Genomic DNA, 23666 nt, shown 5'->3' with positions numbered 1-23666 from the left:
TCCCGCAAACGTAGTTTTGCAAAAAAAAAAATTAACAAATAAAAAATAAGGGTTTATCGTAGAGGGGTAAAAATTTAGGGTTGTGTGTATTTTTGTTTGCTGTATCGTAAAGAAATAAAAATAAAAAAAATCAAATAATTAAAAAAAAAACTTTTAGGGTGAACAACCCTTATCACTTAGGGGTATGGAAAATAGATAGTAGCCGATTCTCAGACCTACTGAATACGCATATAAAATTTGGTAAAAAATCGGTCGAGCCGTTTCAGAGGAGTTCAAGTTCGAACACCGTGACACGAGAATTATATATATATATATATATATATATATATATAAATCAAATTTATTTCAAAATGAACTTAATTGGACTAAAAGATTTTCAATAAGTATTTCAAGTTATCAAATAAAATATCAAACCATGTCTTTAAACACTTCACGATGTACACTGTACACAGAACATCTCACAAGTTACGCGCTAAGTAACATTTGCCAACAAGCACATGTCTCCCCTGCCCACTGTACCGACACTGGTTTCCCATCCACTAATATATTTAGATTCGTACAAATTAGAAGATCTAATGAAAAACGGTCGCCGTTCAAAACTTAACCGTCTTTAGTTTAACTTTTGTTCGATTTTGAACCTTAATGTACGAGAATAGAGATAAAAATGTCCCGGCGTGAGAATACGGACGCTCAGCGCGAAAGGCGCGTGCGTACCGTCCGAAAGCCAACGTCACACTGCATCATAGCTTCGTTGCATCCGCGGAGTTTGTTTAGTAGCAAAAAAAAGATCCAACGCGAGTTCTCCCATACTGACCGCATCTATGTTTCAGCTAAACTTTTAAACCTTCGCTGAAAAGTACTGTTTGTAATTATAAACAAAAAATATTCAGATTTTTTGTTTTTTTTTTTCGTCTTATTTTTCAAAAATAAAAGATACTTAAGTTTTTTTTTTAATTCGGTTCTATATTCTATTGTGTATTCTATATCTATTGTGTGATTCGCATTGTTTGCCGCATACGCGTTTATCAGCGGGCTGGCGGGCGGTGCACTTTATTGCACGATTACCACTGCATGTGCGGAAGTGGCTAAATATTGGTCCTTTTCTTCTTAGGATGCACTTCCGCGAGGTAACGCCTGATTCCATTAAATATCTATATTCATTCATAGACAATAGCGTCAGAGCCTTTGTTTTTACATTTACGTTTAATATTTCCGACGTTACAGTGTTTACAAAGTATCTTAATCTATTTTAACGACGCCCTACCAATGTCAAATTTTTAAAATTACGTTTCGTGCGAGCACTGCCTTATCCCTCCTCCATATTGCCATCATCAGGTCGTGCACCAGTATCTTTGTGGTTAGTAAGAAAGGGACTAATATTTAGCCACTTCCGCACATGCAGTGGTAGTCGTGCAATAAAATGCACCGCCCGCCAGCCCGCTGATAAATGCGTATGCGGCAAACAATGCGAAGCACACAATCGCCACCGCCAAATTACTCAACACGTGTTTCAACCCTCCACGAGGCATCTTCAGGAGTTATGTTACAACGATTAGTGCCAAACACAGAGTAAGTTATGTTACACCGATTAGTGCCAAACACAGAGTCAGTTATGTTACACCGATTAGTGCCAAACACAGAGTTTTATTGCACGACTACCACTGCATGTGCGGAAATGCCTAAATATTGGTCCTTTTCTTACTTAGGATGGACTTCCGCGAGGTAACGCCCGATTCCATTAAATATCTTTGTGGTTATTACCGATTTCAAATCTGGCTGAATCTCGCTTACCAGTCTTATTGGATATCTTAAGAGGAAGCGCATGTCAGGCAATAGACACCTTATTACTGAAGTGATAATAAAAGATACATAAATTCATTTAAAATTGTCAAAATGAATCCTTCAGTTTAACAATAATTATAATCACAAGACTCAATCAACAATTGTCAACTTTAATTGTAACATATCTAGGTCACAGTGATATTGGAACAGTGCCCGAATATCATATCGTCTGCATTTGGTACGCGACGCGATGACTGTCCAAAACAAATACAATTTATTAATTTTCTGCGTAAATGTCTTAAAATATATATTATACGAAATTTATGTTAGATTGAGATGTGTCATTGAAATTCTTCAATATCGTTTGGAAGAATACGATATATGTTAACGATATAAATTACAAAAAAAAAATTAAACTCTTATCGTGTTTCTGGCCACAATACTTTTATTTTGAATTATTCTTGCGCGTTCGAATTTTAATTCAACTTATTGACTGATTTGACTTCGGACGCTGATTTATTAATTCGAACGCCGATTTGAATATGGACGCTATTTTTTAAATTCGAATGCTGATTCGATTCGAACGACGGTTTTTTAATTCGAACGCCGATTTAAATTCATCGACGGTTTTTTTATTAGAACAACAATTAAAATTCGGATGCTGGTTTTATTAATTCGATCGCCGATTTGAATTCGGACGCTGATTTTTTAATTCGAACGCTGATTTGAATTCGAACGACAGTTTTTTAATTCGAACAACAATTAAAATTCGGACGCCGGTTTTATTAATTCGAACGCTGATTTGAATTCGGACGCTAATTTTTTAATTCGAACGCTGATTCGATTCGAACGACGGTTTTTTAATTCGAACGCCGATTTAAATTCATCGACGGTTTTTTATTCGAACAACAATTAAAATTCGGACGCCGGTTTTATTAATTCGAACGCCGATTTGAATTCGGACGCTAATTTTTTAATTCGAATGCTGATTCGATTCGAACGACGGTTTTTTAATTCGAACGCCGATTTAAATTCATCGACGGTTTTTTATTCGAACAACAATTAAAATTCGGACGCCGGTTTTATTAATTCGAACGCTGATTTGAATTCGGACGCTAATTTTTTAATTCGAACGCTGATTCGATTCGAACGACGGTTTTTTAATTCGAACGCCGATTTAAATTCATCGACGGTTTTTTATTCGAACAATAATTAAAATTCGGACGCCGGTTTTATTAATTCGAACGCCGATTTGAATTCGGACGCTAATTTTTTAATTCGAATGCTGATTCGATTCGAACGACGGTTTTTTAATTCGAACGCCGATTTAAATTCATCGACGGTTTTTTATTAGAACAACAATTAAAATTCGGATGCTGGTTTTATTAATTCGATCGCCGATTTGAATTCGGACGCTGATTTTTTAATTCGAACGCTGATTCGATTCGAACGACGGTTTTTTAATTCGAACGCCGATTTAAATTCATCGACGGTTTTTTATTAGAACAACAATTAAAATTCGGATGCTGGTTTTATTAATTCGATCGCCGATTTGAATTCGGACGCTGATTTTTTAATTCGAACGCTGATTCGATTCGAACGACGGTTTTTTAATTCGAACGCCGATTTAAATTCATCGACGGTTTTTTATTAGAACAACAATTAAAATTCGGATGCTGGTTTTATTAATTCGATCGCCGATTTGAATTCGGACGCTGATTTTTTAATTCGAACGCTGATTCGATTCGAACGACGGTTTTTTAATTCGAACGCCGATTTAAATTCATCGACGGTTTTTTATTCGAACAACAATTAAAATTCGGACGCCGGTTTTATTAATTCGAACGCCGATTTGAATTCGGACGCTAATTTTTTAATTCGAATGCTGATTCGATTCGAACGACGGTTTTTTAATTCGAACGCCGATTTAAATTCATCGACGGTTTTTTATTAGAACAACAATTAAAATTCGGATGCTGGTTTTATTAATTCGATCGCCGATTTGAATTCGGACGCTGATTTTTTAATTCGAACGCTGATTTGAATTCAAACGACAGTTTTTTAATTCGAACAACAATTAAAATTCGGACGCCGGTTTTATTAATTCGAACGCCGATTTGAATTCGGACGCTAATTTTTTAATTCGAACGCTGATTCGATTCGAACGACGGTTTTTTAATTCGAACGCCGATTTAAATTCATCGACGGTTTTTTATTAGAACAACAATTAAAATTCGGATGCTGGTTTTATTAATTCGATCGCCGATTTGAATTCGGACGCTGATTTTTTAATTCGAACGCTGATTTGAATTCGAACAATAATTAAAATTCGGACGCCGGTTTTATTAATTCGAACGCCGATTTGAATTCGTACGCTAATTTTTTAAATTCGAATGCCGATTTGAATTCGGGCGTTGATTTTTTAATTCGAACGCTAATTTTTTAAATTCGAATACCGATTTGAATTCGAACGCTATTTTTTTTAAATTCGAACGCCGATTTGAATTCGAACGCTAATTTTTTAAATTCGAACGCCGATTTGAATTAGAACGCTAATTTTTTAAATTCGAATGCCGATTTGAATTCGGGCGTTGATTTTTTAATTCGAACGCCGATTTGAATATGAACGCCGGTTCAAATTCGAACGTCATCAGAGATGTGATCGCTGCCGTTATGTTAGGGTCCTGTAAATTGATAATCTCTTAGTCTGTGTGAATACACATCTCGATCATTCTTGCAATCATTTTTGGTTTGATTTTTATGTTATAGTGCTCTAGCATAACTTTCGCTGCTATTCGCGTGTATTGGACCCGTGCGACATAATAGCTCCTTAAAATCATCCCAAATGCAATGACGACAGTAACGTTACTGGCGGTGTTTGAATTCGAATCCTCTTTTGTATAAGTGACATTATTTTTAAAAATTTGCTTATTAGGTCACACCGTATATTTTATTTTATATAAATACTACTGTGATTAATAAGTAAGGTGAAGTTATCATTTAAAACTCCCGGGCAATGGGAAGGCAGGTAATTTCTTCCAATAATATATATATATATATATATATATATATATATATATACATAACAGTGCATTTTCTTGGAAGCGTGTAGACATAAATTTCCCTCTAAAAAGAATTTCGAAAAAATTATTAAAAACTGTCAAAATGAGAGGATTTAAATATAAATTAAAATAATCAATTTTGGTAATAATTTTAACAAAAATTTTTGGATAGTTTTAAATACGTCAAAATTATTTATTAAAATTTCCAACAATATGAAATAACATATGAATACTGAAATAATTGCAGTGAATTATCCAAAATGAGCTGTGAAATAAAACATGCAACTTTATCTCTCTATATATATATTCTCGTGCTCTCTCGTATCTTTTAAAAAACAATTTCGTCCGAAATTATTGAGTACATACAATGCAATTTAAACCATGACATAATTATAATAGATATATTAACAAACATAATTTAAATATATAAACCATAGTCTTTGATCCCTTTTTAATAATGTTTTTATTTATTTCTTCATTGTTTGACTATAAATTATTATATTATATGTTCTCAGTGAGATATTTATAAGGTAACAATTGTAACTAATTTTATATTTCTAAGTTTCTAAGTTTGTACTTTTTTACTGCCTTTTGTTACTGTCTATCTCCAATAAAGTAAAGAAATAAATAAATACATAAAATAAGTAGAATTCTATACCTAAAATTCCTTTAGTACTAAAAAAGGTTGCATTTTCGAAGTACAATTTAAATTTAAATCCGTCACTTGATTCAATGCGTTAACTAAACAATCTTATTTGAGTTTAAACTGCAGTGCAGACTGATTAGGAATTTTTTATGTTATTCGCTTATCGACAAAGGCGTCAGATCAGAGTGACATTTGACCTACCGTCCACGAGCTAGCGATATCTCTTCCTTGTTTTATATTCGGCATGTCTAACGATCAAGGCTTAGATCAATGATAACCAAAGTGGTCTATACCGACTCCTAGGGGTCTATGACAACCTGCAAGGGGTCTACGTCAGCGAAAAAAAAATGGGGGTCCATGTAATGAAAATCGGGGTCCACGATAGTGGATCTCAACACATACACTGATAGTACCTATTTACTTACACCATACTATCCTATAATATCAAAACATTTACATTATTTATAAAAGTACCTATGAAGTAAAAAATTTATTATATATGTTTATAAAATTGTGTAAGTTGTAGGATGTTGGTATTCGCTTTGTGGTCGTAATACATTTTGAACTTGTAAAAACCTGAGAGTCGCAGTCTCGTGTTTATTCAATGTTACATATATTTTACATAACAGATAAAAAAAAATAATTTTGAGTTGTTTTAATATAAATTCAATTAATAAATGTATAAATAAACACGTGTTTACTTTAAGTTTTTAACACTCAACTTCACTACAGTTAGAAATTTACAGGAAATCAATATCAGGTAAGTAAGGGGTCTACCCAACACGGAAAAACATGGCAAGGGGAGACAAAAAAGTTTGGGGAACTTTGGCTTAAATAAAAGAATTTATTAAAAAAACTATGTTCAATATATAATTTAGTTTCTATTTTTTTAACGTAGGTACTTTGGGAAAATATATGGCAACACTTAAAAATTCACCAGAATGTCGACCAATGGCAAACGTAGTGATTATTTGTTGAAATGTTAAAATACAATTATTACTCAGTATGCTAGCATCTGTAGCCCAGCTGTACAGGACTGAGACTTGCGACCGTATGTCGCAAGTTCGATTCCAGCGATACAATCTTGTATATTTCACACTTTGTGTATTAATTATATAGGATTGCAACAACTCACAAACAATATTTAATAGAATCAGGCGTTACCTCGCGGAAGTCCATCCTAAGTAAGAAAAGGAGCAATATTTATCCACTTCCACACATGCAGTGGTAGTCGTGCAATAAAATGCATCGCCCGCCAGCCCGCTGATAAATACACGTCTGTGTTTGGCACTAATCGGTGTAACATAACTCCTGAAGATGCTCCGTGGAGGGGTGAAACACGTGTTGAGTGATTTGGCGGTGGCGGTAGTGTGTGATTCACATTGTTTGCCGCATACGCATTTCATCAGTGGGCTGGCGGGCGGTCTATTTATTGCACTACTACCATTGCATGTGCGGAAGTGGCTAAATATTGGTCCTTTTCTAACTCACAAACAAGTTTCCAAAAGACGGACAGCAGCGACCTCTCCGTAACATAATGCCACACTGCGATCAAATTTCTTCTATTCGTCAATTTCTTTCCATACTTTATTTGCCTTAACTCAACTTCCTTATTTCGCCTTTAGAGTATTTCCTTTACATTGTTTATTTTTGTTCTATTTTTATTTATTTAAATATGTTACATTAAATTTTTTTAAAGAATGGTTCTTTTACGTTTTTTTTGCCCCCGCTATTGGAAGCCTTTCTTACCTCTAGTTAGTTGGGATCAGGGTCTTTGTCTACAATAAGTTTTTCAGATTTTTCATCTTTATTCTTCTCTGACTGTCATACTTTTCAATTTCTTTTCTTCTTACCTTATTTCCATCACAATATCTTTCATTATCTTTCATTCCTTCTTGCTTACATCGCCTTCCTTCCATCATTTTATTACTCTTAGGTGGCTAGGTACATTTACATATTCTATTTTTTTTTATCAGTTTTCTTTGGGTTGTGCTTATTTTTCTATACTGTTTTGTTTCTATTCTTTTACGGTTTGTAAGTTATGGGATGCCTGATTTTATTGCATCACACCCATTTGTTTGCGATATGTCAGGTGGAGGGAATGCTGATGAAGTGGGAACAGCGCTTGCAGTATTGTGTCACCAGCCTGTCATATATGACGCTTGGAATGTAGAAACCCTGTGATCGATTCCACAATTAAGAAGGTCTTCAAGACGCCTCTTTATATTCTTCTGGAAGTTGCAGAGGGAGCAGTGAGATGCGCATGCTATGAATAGATTTGGGATGACAATTTTATTCCTTTAGTACTGACTGTATTCGAAACGATAGCTCTTTTTTTTCTGTAACAACATCCAAATAGCATAGTTAATATTCCAATAGCACAATATGTAACGTGAACCCTTATACAGAATGTGTGACCTCCACAATTCATATGTTAGTGATATTGATATATTCTAGTGCTCTCTCATATCTTTTAAAAAACAATTTCGTTCGAAATTATTGAGTGCATACAGTGCAATTTAAATCATAATATAAATATATAAACAAACATAATATAAATATATAAACCTTAGTTTTTGATCCCTGTTTAGTAATGTTTTTATTTGTTTTTTCATTGTTTGACTATAAATTATTATATGTTCTCAATGAGACAGTTATAAGGTAACAACTGTAACTAATTTTATATTTCTAAGCTTCTAAGTTTATACCTTCTTACTGCCTTTTGTTACTGTCTATCTCCAATAAAGTAAATAAATATGAACCAAATCTCATATAAATATACAATTATGCAGATATTTATACACCTCGCCCGCCAACAGACTATAAAACGCTCCACATTGCGTGGAAAAAATAAAAAACCTATAACAATACATTTCACCATTAAAAATCGTAACGAGATATTTCTGGTGCAACAGGAAATGCAACGGAATTACCACCGTCGGCCCAAATCGTGCTCCTTTAATAACTTAGTTAACATTGGCTATAAAAATACGCTTTACTTTTATCAAGCATAGAAAAAATACACATAAGTACCTAAAATTTTTATTTATTCAAACTTAAATTTAAAGGCGAGAAGGATTTCGTCCTACCATATTATAATGGACTATTTACATCGAAATTTTAGTAATTAAACCGAACTTAATACAGCTTCTTTTTTATTGAACAGTGTCCCCGCGACACTAACGCCCTCTTCTTTGAGGCCCCCACTCTTGAGAGCATCTCCTACCACCCATAACTTATCGGGGACAAGGATTTTATTTATTTAATATTAATTTTTCCACTTTCTTTGTTTTATTTTCATTCTCTTCTTTCATTCATCACCTGATCTGTTTATCCTTTTGTTCCATTATTTTATCTATCTTTCTCTTCCATTCATACATTCTCAATCACTTAGACAAAATAATATGTATATTAAATCTAGTTCAATGAACAAGAGCTGTTAAAGTTTTTACACCTATAATCAATCATCCTTTATGCGGCTTCTACACAAAGTTCTATCATCCTGTATCCTATGTACGATGGTTATAGCTATCGATCGCAAAAGTCAGAGCTCTGATATATTTAGTCCACTTCCTAGCTAGAGTAGTGCATGGTGTTCTTTGCTAGGCGGGCAGTTGTAACGTTCCACTCGAGCAGACGCGCTTTTTCGATCCCAATTAATGGGTCATGCTCACGTAATACACGTAGTGGTACAGTCAGCAGCGTGTACAAAGTACTTCTTTATAAAAGTAAAAGCTTTAAAAGAAATTTAAATATATATATATTAGGGGAACGGTAAGTAATGTCGCATTGTGTTAAATTCACACGACTACATTTTTAGCAAGTTTCTATTTTTTATCAACAATATAAGTAAGAAAAGGACCAATATTTAGCCACTTCCGCACATGCAGTGGTAGTCGTGCAATGAAATGCACCGCCTGCCAGCCCGCCACCGCCAAACTACTCAACACGTGTTTCACCCCTCCACGGGGCATCTTCAGGAGTTATGTTACACCGATTAGTGCCAAACACAGAGAGACACTCTGCGGAAGTGGCTAAATATTGGTCCTTTTCTCACTTAGGATGGACTTCCGCGAGGTAACGCCTGATTCCATTAAACATTATCAACAATATATTCAACTTCGTCATTAACAACCTTTTGCCATCTGGTATACAAATTTTTAATGCCGGAGCGGTACAAATCTAACAATTCTGTAAAATTTGTCGAAGTTTTAGAAATAATAAATAACAATCAAAATCCGATTCAGAGCGATCATTTCATTCAGGTTGATTGAAAATGTGTCTAAAACGTTTCGTAACAAATGTCCCTTTACATTTATAACCAGGCATCCTGTATAAAAGATTTAGTTTTAAATCAACATGAATAATACAAGAGTATAAAGGTACGTTTTTTTGGTGCCGACTGTACCAACGCCAACAAGTGAGTGCTATCTAAAGAAGCCAGTGCAGTGTTGCAGTGTACATTAGTTTTGTAATGCAAACCGTATGGAGTTCAGCTGGACATGTGGAAGTCTATTCCACGTCTGCGCTGTTGCTTTTAAAGCTCATAATAACTTGCTATTGATAGATCACGCCATAATTACTTCTTCTTAGTATAACCAATCATTATTAAGTTTTTTCAGAAAGGTAGTGCAGTATGCAATGATTAAAAACAAGACTCCAGAGCAGTACAGTCGGGCAAGACCTTTTTTTTTTTTATTAATTCTAATTTGTATCGCTGGTGTTTTTTTTTTTTACAGTATTTATCTTTCGCTTTAACTAAACGCAGACAGTTGGGAGAGGGTTGCCGCTATTTGATACGGATCTTTCTTCTCCCAGCTGCGAGGCACGACAGCGTTTTATATTATTATTATTATTTTTTTTACAATTTTTTTTTTACACAATTTTCACTTACGGGTAAATACAGCTAAAATTTATACATATTAACAATACAATTTGGAATACACAATTATATATTAGTTGCTACATTATTTTATTTAAGTCGCTGCCCAAGCGCTACAGACCGTTAAATGCCTTGAGATTTAGGACAATGTGCCGGGCCAACTCATCAAAAGATTCTGCTGTAGATTTTTTCTTGAGAAGGTCCGCTAAGCTGAACGGAGATATATTAAGGTTTTCACATAAGGTCAGGGCAAGACCTTTAGGCAAATAAATCAAATAAAGTAGTGAATATTGTAGCACATATAAATAAAATTGGCGCTAGCTAAAAATTGTAAATATTTTGTGATGTTAAAACGGTCGCTGCGATTGCATTACACGAAGTAGGTATGCCAGAAACAAATTTTAAAATCCTCCCTACGCTTAGTATAAGTCAAATACAGATGCATAGACCGCGGCCCGGCAACGAATACTGGTGGCCCGCCGACAGCAAAAATAATACTCTCGTACATTCCAAAAATATTGAATTCTATTCCAGAATAAAACCAAAAAAATTTAATCACCTATACTTCTGGCGGCCGGCCCGCCACCAGTTCATAATTTGCCCGAGTGGCCCCTAGTCTTAATAAGTCTGTGCAACCATGGCCATTGATAGGTACAGTCAAACCTCCTTTGTTTGTGACAGAAAAATATCTGGCCGTCCACGTAGTCTTAGTACGAAAAAGACGATCAAAGCAGTAAGGGAAAAAATCGTAGATATCTTGCACGAAAGCAAAAGGTTGAAGAAAGAAGAAGGAGATGATAGCACAGCAGCCAGTCTATACAATGCAAAGATATTCGCTTTGATGGCAAGTCAATGTTTGCATGCACAGATATATATATATATATATATACGGACAACCAAATATATTATAATTTAGACAGGACAAAGTCTAGTAAAATTTTAAAAAGATATAAAGCTCACATATATGTGACAATTCTATATTGAAGTTGCCAGGGGTCAATGAACTTATACTCTAATTATATTAGGTACTTGTTTATATCTCGGACAGTAATTAAACTTCACCGGACTTGCGCGTTAGCCCTGTTGACAGTCGCTAACAAACCTTTGACCCTTATCACAAGGTATTAAGATTCAAAATTAAAATCGTCACACGAGATTGGAGTAATTAAGTATGTTTCCTCTTCAGCTGCTCTTAATCACACTACATGTATCATTTACTCTACATTTAGTTTAGTCTGTGAAGTATTAGAAACAGTTCATTTAATTTCACAAGTATAGTAAAACCTCCTTGCTCACGCATCCTTTATTCAAGGATTAAAAAAAACCACCCAAATTTCTTAGTAATAATAAGTATATACATAATAATAAAAGGATTCCAATAGGTATCCAGTCCAAAAACCTTTGTAAATGACGTCATATTGACTAATAATAAAAGTTAACGGGATCATCTAATATTATATAAAAATACTGAGAAACTAAGAAATGAGGGAAAAGGATGGAGCGATGAACCAATGGAAATCAGAATGAAAGAGAAAGACAGATCGAATTATGGTATGAAAGAATAGAACGATAGACTTTTTGAAGAATGACAGCTGATAGCTAAAATAAAAAAGAGTGTGAAAAATTTGCAAAGACAAAAAACAACCCTATCCCAAACTAGATAGGGGTAAAAGTACAGTTCCTCAATAACAGGGGGCATAAAAAAATCCTTTATAATTAATACATGAAAACGTGAATTATTTAAGATTTTATTCTGATAATCAAACTCGCGACCAACGATCGCATGTCTCAATTCTCGACCGCTGGGCTACCACAATTTTACATACAATTTTTTGATTTATATTTTTTAGTTTTTTTATAGAATATATTTCTTTAAATCCGCCAAATACGCGCTTAATGGCCCAACCTGCACTTGAGCAAATCATCAAATTCTTTCTCATAAGATCCGCAAAGAATAGAAGTGAACTGTGCCTTACAATCTCGGTCGTTTACTGATGGATAACGTTCATTTAAGGAATAAAAAAATAAGTAATTTATTTTAAACATGTCAGAAGCTAAAACGGAGGCGCGAGACGAGAACGCCTTTGAGATGAGTCAGTCCACGGCGCCGGGTCCCCGGTGCAAAATAAACTTATACATGAAAAAGTCAATTAGAAGCAACGAAGCGAGCTTCTTAGATTTACGACCTGGAAGGGAGGATGGAGGGGGGAGCGCAAGGGTGCCAGCCTATTCATAGCACCGTCTATGGGACAGCAAATTGACTTGATTCTTATCCCATAACCAAACGTATGCTATTCTTATATAGTTAAGTGTTTATAGCATTACGAAACCTCTTTTCTATCAATTTTTCTTTTCTCTTCATAAAAAACTTACTTAACAGTAAGATTTATTGGATTATTGCTGTTCTTCATTCGTTTTTATTTTGGCTCTAATCTATATATATACTAGCTGTTCCCGCAAACGTTGTTTTGCAAAAAAAATAGGGTTTTAATTAACAAAAAAAATAAGGGTTGATCGTAGAGGGGTGAAAATTTAAGGTTGTATGTATTTTTGTATGCTGCATCATAATAAAATAAAAACCAAAAAAATTGTCTAAAAAATAAAAAAAATAATTTAGGGGTTGACCACCCTTATCACTTAGGGGTATGAAAAATAGATAGTAGCCGATTCTCAGATCTACTGAATACGCATATAAAATTTAGTAAAAGTCGGTCAAGCCGTTTAGGAGGAGTTCAAGTTCGAACACCGTGACACAAGAATTTTATATATTAGATAGTCACTCAAGAAATCTTTGGAGAAAACAGTGACCAAGTTTCCAATGGATACCGTTCGTAAATCCATCGACGAATGTCCCGACCGTTTAAAAGCGTTCGTCAAAGCTAAGGGTGGACACTTTGAATAACTAGTATAATATGTTAAAATATCTTTTTCACTCTACATAATCACATATATAACTTTAATTAAAAACTAAAGAAGTTTTTTTTGTAACAGAACTTATTGGCATAAATTAGTAGTCTTAGTAGATTATTTAATGAAATCAGACGTTACATTGCGGAAGTCCATCCTAAGTAAGAAAAGGACCAACATTTAGCCACTTCCGCACATGCAGTGGTTGTGTCAAGTGTTATCAGTCCTCTGTGTTTGGCACTAATCGGTGTAACATAACTCCTGAAGATGTCCCGTGGAGGGGCGAAACACGTGTTGAGTGAATTAACGGTGACGGCAAACAATGCGAACTACACAACGCATTGTTTGCCGCACGCGCATTTATGAGCGGTCTGGCGGGCGGTACACTTTGATGCACGACAACCACTGCATGTGCGGAAGTGGCTAAATATTGGTCCTTTTCTTACTTAGTAGATTAGTTATTTGGCTATTCATTTTTTATTTATACAGGATGGTTAGTTAAATGTAAATGCTTTAAAAGGTTAAAGGAATAGATCTCTATCTTAACTATATCGTAGGTACATCTAGTGGCATGCCTACCCACATCGAGTCTACCGGCCTGTCTGGTCGCCAGAGAACCTTTCGGCTCCAAAGGCCATTGGAGGTACGATGTATCTCGCAAACTGCCACATCCAACAAGCATTTCTTCAAGCTACGTCAATGATCTTAGTTTTTCTGATTCGTTCTAAATATTACATTTACTGTCCATAAATTCCATTTGTATATCTTGCGGAACTATATATGCATACCACCCAGGCCTATGAAGGATTTATTATCTTTCTGTAGGTGAAATTCAGGCTTCTAAATGAACAGAAAAAGGAGAGCTGATAGTGGTAGAGTTTGCGTATTTAACATTTTTACAGAGACCATTTACAATTTCAACATGAACGCAACGATAGCGTCCGAATTGAAATTCGAACGCGCAATAATGAATTAACTGAAAAGAACTGTGATCGTACTGGCCAGTAATATGAAGTGTGTTATATTTCATATTTCGAAGCTTAAAATACATTGTCTTAACTAAGAAAGGGACTAATATATAGACTTCCTACCGAGTGACTAGGGTGTTTGGCACTGGACGGTATAACATCTGAGGATGTCTCGTGGAGGGGTGAAACACGTATAGAGTGGATAGTCGGTGGTAGTTGTGTTTCGCATTGTTTACCGCACGCGCATTTATCAGCGGGCTGGCGGACAGTGCACTTCATTGCACGACTACTGCTGCATAGCAGAAGTAGCTATATATTAGTCCCTTTCTTACTTAGAATGGACTTCCGCAAAGTAACGTCTGATTCTATTAGATGCATTGTCTTAATTCGTTATATATACTCACATCTTTATCTGGGTTCGCTCGCGCCGCGTCTCCATGAATCTTGTCTCGGAGCGCCACCAGCTCCAGTGGCCAGTTGGACAGTTCCGCGTCAGGGTCTGACAGCAGCACCTGCACACAACATAACCCAATTCAATTCATACCAACTGATCCGACAGATGTTGTATCAGCTTTGTATATATACAATTTTAATTTAATTTTACACTAAGGAAATAGTACAATGGGCGATCATATTTACAAAGCAAATTTATTTAATACAACCTTAATATGAAAACAGAAGAGGCATAAGTAGCGGCAGCAGGTAGTTAACGTGTATATAGACAAACATAACGCACTTTTGTCATAGCTTTTTCAGTTCCTCGAAAAAGTTGAAATAGTTCTTTTCCATTAAAGCCTTTAAGGCCTTATTTGATTCGGTTTTCATATCCTCAATCAAATCTATAACTCTTACATTAGCATATGTGCCTTTATTTTCACAATTACGTATATTTTTCATATTCTTTTTTGTTCATATTTTTGGATATTAGTGTTTATGTGTCTTAAACTTTTTGCTAACTTAAATCTATTTAAAACTAAACTTGAAAGTCATAGTAACATTGATGTCTTGTTTGTTTTTAACGACGCCGTAACAATGTTCAGTTTTTAAGATTACGTTTCGTGCGACCACTTCCTCGTCCCTACTCCATATTGGCATCCTCAGGTTGTGCGCCAGTGTCTGTGCGGCGGTTGTATTCGCCACATCGATGAACCTTGCGATCGCATCTTGAGTCTCGTCCGTGCAATACACACACGAGTTCGTGTGACGTCATATTGCTACCGTACGATGGAGGCTGTTATACAGCCTACATCATCTGTCGTTCGACAGATAACTATGATCTTCACAAGAATCCAAACTAATAGATGCTAGAATCAAATTAAGCTCTCATGTAACTGTCTAGGGATGAACAACACGCGGCCCGCTCATCATTTCTAAAAGTCAATTTATTTTATTGGCCATCTCTCATAAATGTATTGTTATAAAATGATTTATAATAAAATGTTAGTACATACTAAACCAAAACAAATAATCAAAAATGACAATCTATCAATTACGGCTGATATTGATCAGCTTGTATCGAACAGTTTGTAAATTTTTTACTTTTTATTTCTCTAATTTTTTATTCCAATATATAAATAAATAAAGTTCAGTAAATCATAAGTGTTACTTTATGGGTAAATTAATTTTTTATACATACTGGCACGTTGATTACTAAAATTCCTCGCCCCTGTAATAGACCTTCATGTTCTGAAGTAGAAACCATGTAACAGCAAATGTAAGACGTCTCACAAGTACAACATTTTAAGTGCTTATAAATACACTAGGTGCATATATAAGAAGCAATCCTATTGAGAATCTATAGAGATGCGGATAGCGGTGATGGAAGATGCTCACTCGGTATTTGGCACTTGTCGGTGTAACATCTCCTGAGGATGCCCCGTGGAGGTGTGAAACACGTGTATAGTAGATTAACGGTGGTAGTTGTGTTTCGCATTGTTTACCGCACGCGCATTTATCAGCGGGCTGGACGCGGTGCATCATTGCACGACTACTGCTGCATAGCGGAAGTAGCTATATATTAGTATCTTTCTTAACTGATATATTTGTAATAACTGCCTTGTTACCTCACGATTAGTTACTTTTACGAAAACCTTACTCGTTGAATGAAAATATATTTAACGAATTAATATATTAGGGAAACCGAAAAGTGATCTCTTTTCCGTCGACATTTTTTCAGAAAAACCGATTGATCTGTTACCGCTGCGGCATTGATTTTGTAAACTAGATGGCAAAAGGTTGTTGATAAGATGAATATATTGTTGATTAGAAATAAAAATTTGTTAAAAATGTAGTCGTGTGAATTTAACTTACAAGCGACATTCCTTTCCGGTTCCTCTAATAAAAAATTACATACACACACAAACGCACTAACGTATATATCAATATTAATTACTTGAATTTATTTTTAATAGATAGGTGCCAACTAGAAGGACATAGGGTTACGTGAAGATCTTTAGGAGAGCCAAATATCGCCACTACGACCGGATGACCTTGACTAAGTCATCGCTTCCCCTAATGGGGGGCTTTCGGGGGCGTTTACCCGCTTGCAGTTGCCATATGGAAACCTTACGGCTCCAACAGCCATCACTTGCACGAGTTATGTGCTTCTAGCTACATCGATGATCTTTGTTTTCAAAGAAAACTTAACAAAAAACCTGTCATAATTCAATGTTTTATAAAATAACAAGCAGAGCAGAATTTATGAGTAATTTAAATTCTATTATTAACTAGACACATACACATATATCTCCCATATTTCCTCGTCGCAAATGTACACGTAAAATTCACAAACACGGCACTAGGGCAATGCGATCAAAAATAAGGGCACATTCACACAAAATATTAACAAGAGTGTTCAATTGACCACAGATATGTAGTCACTAAAGAAAATTATACGCGACATGACCCCTGCAACCATATCATCTCACCACCGATTGCGACGTTCAAAACAAATAAAATAATTATATACCTTATTTATATGTGATTAAGGATTATAATAAAGCAATAAATTACTTCAATATAATGTTATTATGTCATTAATTAATGATTGTTTATGTTCGATGTTTGATATTGGTATCTTAAGTATAGACCAGGGGTTGTCAACCTGCGGCTCGTACCACATGCGGCTAATAGAAGGAATATTTTTGATTGCAATCAAAACTAACCGGCGTTTAAAATAATTTTAAACTATTGTCAAGTTGAATAAAATAAATGTGTTTTATTTCTAAATTCAATACACATATTTTATACAATCTATACCCGCGGAATCGTCCGACTGAAAGTTAAGAAAAAAAATAGTTTATTTTTATTTGTTTAATAATTTATCCAAAATAAAAGTAGCTGAGAACAAGTCCTGTCAAAATCGGTCCAACCATTAAAGAAATTTGCCGGAACAAACAGAGAGCCAGACAAAAATTTTAAAAAGATGTAATTATGCATATACATCTATTTAAAACAGATATTCTAATTTTATTTATGTTTTCAGAAAAACATAATTTTGGTGTGTGTGTATATATATTATATATATACATATATATCTACATATGTGTATGTATATATAATCATAAAATTCTACTATCGTGATGATTCCGTTAGCTTGTCAAGGAACAGCTTCCGAACCTTCGCTATTTCGCGAAATTTAGTTAATTATATTCAATAAAGTGTTTTATTAAAAAAGTCTGTCAATATTGAAATTTCCAAAAATGAGTCTACCAATATTGGAATTTCTAAAAAAGAAGTTTATCAATCTTGAAATTTCCGAAACACAAATCTGTCAGTATTAGGATTTAAAAAAAAAGATGTTTATCAAACTTGAAATTTCCAAAAAAGAGTCTATCCATATTGTAACGTTTAAAAAGAGTCTATCAAAATTGAAATTTCTAAAAAAGAAGTTTATTGATATAGAAATTTCCGAAACAGAAATCTGCTAGTATAAGGATTTCTAAAAAAGGTGTTTATTAATCTTGAAATACAATTCTGCATACTTTTTAAATATGTATTTAATTGCGATACGCGTATCAAGGAGTCTGATCTACCCTGCCATAAGCTTAAAGTAATATAACTGATTAGTTCCTGGAAGAAAAACTAGAATGGTATACATTCTACTACAATAGTGTCAAATCTATCATATAACAATAAAGTATTAGCAGTCATTAAAATTAAATAACAAAGATTTAATTTACTTTTAACTCTTGTTTCTCTTAACGAACTCAGGTATTATTCTCTTAGTTTTATTAAGTAGGCATTTAAATGCGCTTTTAAATCGTCGATTATTTTAACATAAACAAACGGTTGCTCTTTTTTAATGAAATTTAAAAATATCTATCATGTAAAAGGGTCAATAAAGGAAGTTCCACATATCTACATATAGATCTACTGAAAACTCTTAAATGCTATAATAAGATTTATTTAATATTATACTTTTAATTTTACATTTAAAACTAAAAAACGGAAGGTCTAAGATATTTTTTGTAACTTTATATTTTTTAAAGACAAAACTTAGGAGTCATGAGTATATTTTTATTTCTTGTACTTATCATGTGTCTGCCACTATCTTTCATATCAGATTTTAAATTATCATTTATACATAACATGCTATTAAAACTTTATTACGAAGCAACCATTAGAATACCAATTTGTGTAAAAATATCTCTCAGGGAATATTTAATGGAATCAGGCGTTACCTTGCGGAACGTTAAGTTAAAAACTGAACATGATTTTTTTTATGACCCCGCTATTGACGACAGGATAGTTTTTCATCTTTTAATATTTTTTTTTTACTTTTTTATTTCAATACAAACTGAACATGATAAGGGCGTTGTGCAAAACAAACAAGACATCAACGATAAAAGAACTTAAGGTTTAAGTTAGGAAATTGTTCAAGAGATATTTCATTGTAAAATAGTAATAGACTGAGTTTCTTGTTAGTTCTTAATAAGTAGCGGGTTACGAACTAACGTAAATTTTATATTCAGCTGACGATTATAGATGATAGTAATATAATTTAAAAGCTTTATATATATTATTAAACGTTTTATTTTAATTATATTATAGCTTTATATATTATTATTAAACGCTATTTGAAAGCTATTTTGAATAGCGTTTAATAATAATAGTAATTTAAAAAAAAATCATTCACATTTTTTTTAATCCATGCACAAAAAAGCACGCGAGACGGCGTGGCCGAAACATCGCGGTCAATCGCGCGAAAAATGCGCGCCAAAATTGGCATCGCGCCAGCGACGACAAGATGGCGACGACCCACGGCGCGTTGACTGCACACTCGCGAATCTAATCACTCCATATTTCAGTTTCTTTGCTTTTAAAAATAAACCAGCTATTTTAAGTGTTCGTGTAAGACGTCTAGACTCGTCGCGAATAATAAAACTGTATTACTTAGTGTGCCAAATTGTTTTATCCTACTTTTTAAAAGCAGAAAAAAGTTCTTATAGGTTTTTTTGTTACTAGTGAGTTGATTTAAAATTTAAGAGTAGAGACCAAAGCGCAGCGAAGGAAGGAAGTACTTTGGTCCGGCCAATAAAGTCCACCGACTGACACATCAAATTAAAATTAATGTTTATCTGTATCCTTCCGCGTGGGAATATGGAATAATTTATGTAGATATTCTTATATCATATATTATTGCTTGCGTACTTTTTTGTCGCTCTTCTTGCATTCTTCTTATAATCTTTCATACTTCATCTTTCTTCTGCCTTTCTCTTTCATATCACTATTAAAATTTTTGACTATTTAAAATATTTTTTTAATGTGATATTACATTGCGAATCAGGAGTCTCTCTACTATGAAAGTGGGAAAAAATTAGAGACGGAGTACCTAAGCATCAAAAGATAAAATACGTTTATTTATTATTGTAACTTTTAACAGAACTCGTTATTGATCGTCAATATATTCTCTCTACTCTTCGCTATATGTAATAGATGTGGCGAAGCAGGAAGAAACTCCACAACAACACATCTAATAGGTTTAACAATACAGATTTATACATATATAGCCTAAAGGAAACCAAGATAAGATATCTAAAGGAATTCAGGCAACATCTGCCAAAGATTCTATCATTTAAATATTTGTTTTGAATTTTGTCAATGATAGTCCAATAATATTTTGTCCTGCTCTATTTTATAAAGGTAGCAAGTAGCTAGGCTTTTTTAACTAGTAATAATAATAATAGAAAATTTTATATATAAGGTTATCACAGGAACACGCAACACGCTTTCATTTCGCGCCAATTTTCTGACCCAGTGATTACTAGAGATATCTCCACGGTATATGCTCTAGGTATATACAGGATTATAGGTGGTTTTAATAGGTACTAATATCTTCTGATACCCCCTGAATAATTGGTCCACTGCGCTTCCAAAGTGCATTTTTCACAGTATCTACTATTATTTATATTGAACACTTCTCCATACTTAATCTGAAATTTTTTAAATTTTTCTTAGCTACACTAGAGACATCTACGACCACCAAATAATCTGTTACTGTTTTTGTCAACTTTTTTTATTATTCTTTATCTAAATCGTCTTATTTTGGAATATATTCCCTTTCAAAATTAGATAGTCGATAAACTGTAACATTTCAAAAGAATATATAACACAGAGACTCTATATTTGGCACTAATCGGTGTAACATAACTCCTGAAGATGCCCCGTAGAGGGGTGAAACACGTGTTAAGTGATTTGGCGGTGGCGGTTGTGTGATTCGCATTGTTTGCCGCATACGCATTTATCGGCGGGCTGGCGGGCGGTGCATTTTATTGCACGACTACCACTGCATGTGCGGAAGTGGCTAAATATTGGTCCTTTTCTTACTTATTTCAAAAGAAATTCAAACATTTATTAGCGGAATGATTGACATCTGTTATTGGCCAAAACGAAACAATACCTGCTATAAGCGGTAAAAATTTGTAATGAATGTGTCTTTGCAACTTTTTATGACTGTTTACATATTCACAAAGGGATCGTTGGCACTCATTAAACATGTTTTACCAATTTCTTAGATTTTGAAGAAACAAGTGTTTTATGACTTGGACTGCAGTTGCATTCTTTTGTGGTTTAAAATGTTACTGTCGGTGTTATTTCTTATATTTAACTTTTTTGGGTCCTGTTTAGTAGCACTTAAGTATTGGCACGTGCAAGATGTGACATTAACATTATCTGTATTCGGAAAATATTGACTACGGCTTTTTTCACATTTTTTCTTCTGAAACTGGCAAAACGCAAGCAAATCACGCTTGAACAGCAAAGTGCTATTTGTATGCTTCGAGAAAAAGGATACAGTGAACGTGAAATTGCAGCAGAGCATAGTTACTTTTTGTTAAATTTTTGATTTTATGTCAATATAAGTAATTGAAGATCGTTAAATTTTGTTTTATTTGATCTTATATTACATATTAATTGTCCCCCGCCTACTTTTCTTTTGGCTGCACTTCCTTAAAAGAGTGTAATTTCATAAGACATTCTTAGTAATTTTAAAAACACCAAATCGAATCGCATATCACAGAGATCGCTAACCTCTGGTCATACTAGATAGAAGCGATGCTGGAGTTTCTTCCGCTACTTCTACCAGCGCTTACGCTTCCAGAAGTAGTTATTATAGTATTATCCATCTCCCTTTTTACGGGTAAACGGGGAATTTAGATTGACTGTTAGAGAATGCATTAACCCTTAAATGCATAATCATGAAAAACTGCAACATACCACTTAAACATAAAATGTACTACACTTAAAAAAGTAAATGCATAATAGTGCATACCTGCAACGTAAGGTTTTTTTTTTAAATAAATCAGTGGATAGAATGTTACATATATACATACACTAGCTGATCCCGCAAACGTTGTTTTGCAAAAAAAAAATGTTTTTAATTTTCAATTTAAAAATAAGGGTTGATCGTAGAAGGGTGAAAATTTAGGGTTGTATGTATTTTTGTATGTTGTATCATAAAAAAATAAAAACAAAAAATTTCGTCAAAAAAATAAAAAAAAATTTTAAGGGTGAACAACCTTTATCACTTAGGGGTATGAAAAATAGATAGTAGCCGTTTCTCAGACCTACTAAATACGCATATAAAATTTGGTAAAAATCGGTCAAGCCGTTTCAGAGGAGTTCAAGTTCGAACACCGTGACACGAGAATTTTATATATTAGATAAATTTGTATTGTTCTCTGCATTGTAGTGCATTTATCTGCAAGATATATATATTTTTTAAAATATAAAAGTCGTGCATTTAAGGGTTAAGACTTTAAGTCCGACTTTACACAACGTTCATGAAGTTTATATAAATACAGACTAACTCAGTATCATCTCCCCCAAACACCGTCAGACTATGGTAGTAATGGAATTATTTCTTCTGATATCTTTGATGTAAAATTACTTTTTTATGTGTTAGTACAGTATTTTAATTTGTTTTTTAAAAGCTACCATCACTACCATCACTACTAACGTCAGGTGACAACGAAGTCAAGCGCTGTTTTTTCATAATTAAAGAAATTTCAACTTCCTTCTCACTCTATTCCTAACATACTTTTTCAAAGTATTTATGTTTGTCTATAGCATATAAATGATTTTGCTAGATGACTTTTCGCCATCCTGTGACAAAATCGATCTCAATGTTAATAATCCTTGATGTCGCGTGATTATTTTGATTTCATTTAGGCTATTAAAACTTTATCAAAAGATGTGCTGTTATTAAGTTTCTTCCTTCTTCTCCACAGCTATAACATTTTGGGAAACAGAGTAGAGTCAAAAATAAAATAGAGGAAAAAAATAAATAAATTACAAGTTGAATAAAGAGTTTTGTTAAAAGTTCCAATGTTGAATAAACGAACTTTATCGTTGCAAAAATTAAGAGACTTCTCGTTAAAAACAAACCACGACAAACAATTTTGACAGTACTCTCTTGTTAACTTGACACAGTCTTAAGAATTCTGAAGTGATCCAGCCTGATAGCCTGATGAGGCAGATATCTGAAGGTTTAGCTCCTTTGCTGCAGAACGTCTAAAAATGAATTACTCTCTCAGTAGCCGGCGCGATAGTAGATTTTCTGTACGAACGACACGTATTTGGTTATATCACGAAATATCCGCACAGGAAGCCTTTGCAGCTGTCGCGCTGGTAACCAACAAATTAATGACCATGATCATGCAATTATTGGCACGATAATGTAAAACAAATGTACGGCGCCAGAAGGCGCGTTTGCTAGGAGAAAGCGTCTATAGTCGAACGCCAGAAGGCGCTGTTTGCTGAGAGAACTCGTCCATAGCCGAGCGCCAGAAGACGCTGTTCGCTGAGAATGAGCGTCTATATTCGAGCGCCAGAAGGCGTTGTTCGCTGAGAATGAGTGTCTATATTCGAGCGCCAGAAGGCGCTGTTTGCTGAGAGAACGCATCCATAGCCGAGCGCCA

General features: G+C 34.2%; 1 protein-coding gene across 4 annotated transcripts in view; it reads right to left on the bottom strand.

Annotated features, from left to right (window-relative positions):
* Positions 1-23666, bottom strand: part of LOC137918944 (putative leucine-rich repeat-containing protein DDB_G0290503) — a 124340-nt gene that overhangs the window by 87569 nt on the left and 13105 nt on the right. For 3 of the 4 annotated variants that reach the window (XM_068761885.1, XM_068761886.1, XM_068761887.1), the window contains one exon: positions 14652-14759. In XM_068761885.1, coding sequence (XP_068617986.1) covers positions 14652-14759 — 108 coding nt within the window. Of the gene's footprint in view, positions 1-14651; positions 14760-16985; positions 17070-23666 lie in introns of those variants that run through there. The other variant, XM_068761888.1, reaches the window with a different exon arrangement.

This window comes from Battus philenor, unplaced genomic scaffold (assembly GCF_028537555.1).
Source record: "Battus philenor isolate CCGP_79_NKW_IND1 unplaced genomic scaffold, ilBatPhil1.0.hap1 SCAF_15, whole genome shotgun sequence".
Taxonomy (NCBI): Eukaryota; Metazoa; Arthropoda; class Insecta; order Lepidoptera; family Papilionidae; genus Battus; species Battus philenor.
This window is presented reverse-complemented; position numbering and strand designations above follow the sequence as displayed.